Source organism: Helianthus annuus, chromosome 2 (assembly GCF_002127325.2).
Source record: "Helianthus annuus cultivar XRQ/B chromosome 2, HanXRQr2.0-SUNRISE, whole genome shotgun sequence".
NCBI classification, from domain to species: domain Eukaryota; kingdom Viridiplantae; phylum Streptophyta; class Magnoliopsida; order Asterales; family Asteraceae; genus Helianthus; species Helianthus annuus.
In genome coordinates this window covers 146,360,278-146,363,786 of record NC_035434.2, presented here as the reverse complement: position 1 = coordinate 146,363,786, position 3,509 = coordinate 146,360,278, and the positions used below count along the sequence as shown (strand labels likewise).

Here is a 3,509-nt window from a genome sequence, read left to right as displayed (position 1 = left end):
GTACCAAATCCCGATGCAAAGGGATTCTATGACATGTTACAAGCCGTCGATGAACCTTTGTGGGAGGGGAAGAAAGGCACAGATTGTTCAAAGTTAGAAGCTGCCACAAACTTTTTGAATTGGAAATCAATGTTCAATGTATCTACTGCGTGTTACAACCATATTCTTTCCATGGTTAAAGCAATGATGCCTGAAGATAATAAGCTCCCAGAAAGCTTTTATGACACGAAAAAAATTCTAGAAAAGCTTAACCTTCCTAAAGAAAGAATCGATGTTTACAAAAACCACTGCATGCTATTCTATAAGCAAGATAAAACACTCACGTAATGCAAACATTGTGGGGAATCTCGTTACAAGAGTGATCGAAATAAGGTACCTAATATGGTGATGACGTATATGCCAATTGGTCCTAGACTTAAAAGGTTATATATGTCTATAAAGACAGCTAAAGATATGACTTGGCACCATGACCACAAAACAAAAGATGGAAGTATGGCACATCCAAGTGATGGTAAGGCTTGGAAACATTTTGACTAGGTAAATCCTAACTTTGCTAATGAGATCCGAAATGTTCGTCTTGGGTTATGCACCGATGGCCTTAATCCAAATAATTCAAACTCGAATCCTTCCTCACTGTGGCCTGTCTTTCTTACAATTTATAACTTGCCTCCTTGGATGAGTTTGAAAGATTCCTTCATTTATCTAAGTTTAGTTATTCCTGGAAAAAAGAGCCCCGGACAAAATGTGGATGTGTTTCTAAGACCGTTGATAGATGAATTGAAGCACTTGTATGATGAAGGCATTGAAGTTTATGATGCTTATCGTAAAGAAAACTTTATGATGAGAGCCATCCTTTTGTGGACCGTTAGTGATTTCCCTGCATACGCAATGTTGTCTGGTTGGAGCACACATGGAAACTTAGCTTGCCCATATTGTATGGGAGACACAAAAGCCTTTCGATTACATGCCGGAGGAAAACCAAGTTGGTTTGACTGCCATCGGAGATTTCTGCCTCCGTCCCACCTTTTTCGTAGTGATAAAAGTGGATTTCGAGATAATAAATCTGTACCGTCATCAGTAGGACCTCCCCCTGAGTTAACTGGTTGGGATTTGTACAAACAAGTGTTTAACATTTCAACCGTCTATGAAGGTAAGCTGTATAACCCAAAGATTAAAGACCCAGCTTTCGGTAAAACCCATAATTGGGTAAAGAAAAGCATTTTTTGGGAGCTTGATTATTGGCCAATGTTATTAATCCGACACAACCTCGATGTAATGCACATTGAGAAAAATGTTTTTGAGAATCTATTTCACACAATAATGGATACTCCCAAAACAAAAGATAATATAAAGGCAAGGATAGATGTTAAAGAGTATTGCAATCCGCCATCACTTCATATATGGACGAAGAACAATAATAAATATATGAAACCTAAAGCATCATACACCTTAACCAAACCGGAGGTTCTTGAAGTATGTAAATGGTTGAAAAAGGTAAAATTTCCTGATGGATATGCTTCAAATATAGGGGGATGTGTAAACGTTAAAGACGGTACGTTTTACAGCTTTAAAAGTCATGATTGCCATGTCTTCATGCAACGATTATTGCCTATTGTTTTAAGAGGGATGCTTCCAAAACAAATATATGAACCCATAGCAGAGCTCTGCACATTCTTCCGTGTCATATGCTCAAAGGTTTTACACATTGAAGATTTGCATAAATTGCAAAAAAGTATCGTTGTAACGATGTGCAAGTTAGAAAAAATCTTCCCACCTGCATTTTTTGACTCAATGGAACACCTTGTTATACATTTGACCAATGAAGCGATTCTTGGTGGTCCGGTGCAGTTTAGGTGGATGTATCTGTATGAGAGGTAGTGGTTTTTTTCTAACCTAATTATTCTTTTAGTATATAAATTTTTATGAATTTACTAACACGATTTCAAAATTTTAGGAAGTTGGGTCGATTGAAAAGAACAATTAAAAACAAAGCAAGGGTTGAAGGATCCATAGTAGAGTCATATCTCGTAGAGGAACTTTCTCAATATTGCTCCTTGTATTTGGACTCGACAATAAAGACATGCGTGAACCGTGAACCTCGTAATTTTGCCCCTAACATTCTTTATTCTTCGAGTACGGATTCTCGGTTAAGTATATTCAAACATCCATCTCGAAGATTATATGACAAGGGTGGAAAGACTATGGTTCTGACGGATAAAGACATGCACAAGGCTCATACTTATATACTGCTTAACTGTCAAGAGCTTCATGATTCTGGTCGGTTATTTGATGAAGAAATGAGAGCTTCATTTCCTAATTGTTACCAAGTAACACTTGATAAAAAGAAAGATGAGGAATTTGCTAAGCGGTTGCGGGTTTATGTAAGAATAATTCTTAGAAGAACATATTTAATGTGGTTTCATTTCAAACTTGCTAACACACTTTTGTGAATGTAGGTTTTAAATGGACCAGAGAATGCACACTTGAGAGATATAGCACATGGGCCTCTCACTTATGTTAGATCACACAAAGGCTATCTGATAAATGGTTACAAGTTCCACACACGAACAGCCTACCATGGGCGGGTCACAGAAAGTAGTGGTGTGTACGTGAAAGGGGCTATTTGTAATGAACATGAAAGTGACTACTATGGATTACTAGATGAGATCCTAGAGTTGGAATATCATAGCAGCTTAGGAAGTTGTGTAGTTGTTTTGTTTAGATGCACATGGTATGATCCCATAAAAGGTGTAAGGGTGAACCCAAAGACTAATATGGTTGATGTTAATTCCAAGGCAATAGGATGTGTTGATGACCCATTTATTCTTGCATCCCAAGCACACCAAGTGTACTATACACCATATCCTTCAAAAGAAAAAGGATTAAAAGACTGGTGGGCTGTTGTCAAGACGACACCAAGGGGAGTTTATGAACTAGCTGAAGATGACATTGTAGTTGGTGATAATGATAATGAAGACGTGGAGCATTTCCTACAAGAGAATGAAAGGATAATATGTTCAGCTAATAATGAGGATTTGCTCCCAATTATTCATGAAGAAACAAATGTAATAGATGAAGTTGATGATGTAAATGATGATGATAACGAAGAAGATGAGTTTGAAGACATTCATTCAGATGATGGCGATGAGGAATTTGAAGACGAAGATTCGGATTAGTTAATTTGTTTATATATATATACACACACACACACACACATATATATATATATGGTTAGTTTGTTGTACTTTTAGTGATTCTTTTGTGTATATAACTCTTCGTTGTTATTAGTTTCTGCTTATTATGATTCTTTTAAATCTTTATACTTTTTTTTGTTGTAGATATCATGGCATGTAGTTCCGCACGAGGTGGTAGGGGTACAAGTCAAGGTAGTGGTCAAGGTAGTGGTACCGTTGGACGAATACATTCGGATGCATATTAATGGCATTAGCTCAATTATGTCATACAAGGAATGTTGATTGGGTTATATTGTTTTTATTTTATAGGTTTAG

General features: G+C 36.8%; 1 protein-coding gene across 1 annotated transcript; it reads left to right on the top strand.

Moving 5' to 3' along the window:
- The first annotated feature begins 675 nt into the window (after window positions 1–675).
- On the top strand, window positions 676–3,176 carry LOC110897575. Its single transcript, XM_035982513.1, has 3 exons — window positions 676–1,874; window positions 1,955–2,381; window positions 2,457–3,176. The coding sequence occupies exons 1-3, from the start codon at window positions 676–678 to the stop codon at window positions 3,174–3,176; spliced, it is 2,346 nt and encodes a 781-aa protein (XP_035838406.1).
- Window positions 3,177–3,509: the final 333 nt, after the last annotated feature.

What these genes read in the sequence shown, in the direction of transcription:
- LOC110897575 (XM_035982513.1), top strand. Translation starts at nt 676, where the DNA reads ATGAGTTTGAAAGATTCCTTCATTTATCTAAGTTTAGTTATTCCTGGA. An exon ending in TGGATGTATCTGTATGAGAG is followed by an intron (nt 1,875 to 1,954) that starts GTAGTGGTTTTT and finishes TCAAAATTTTAG; the next exon opens with GAAGTTGGGTCGATTGAAAA. An exon ending in CTAAGCGGTTGCGGGTTTAT is followed by an intron (nt 2,382 to 2,456) that starts GTAAGAATAATT and finishes TTGTGAATGTAG; the next exon opens with GTTTTAAATGGACCAGAGAA.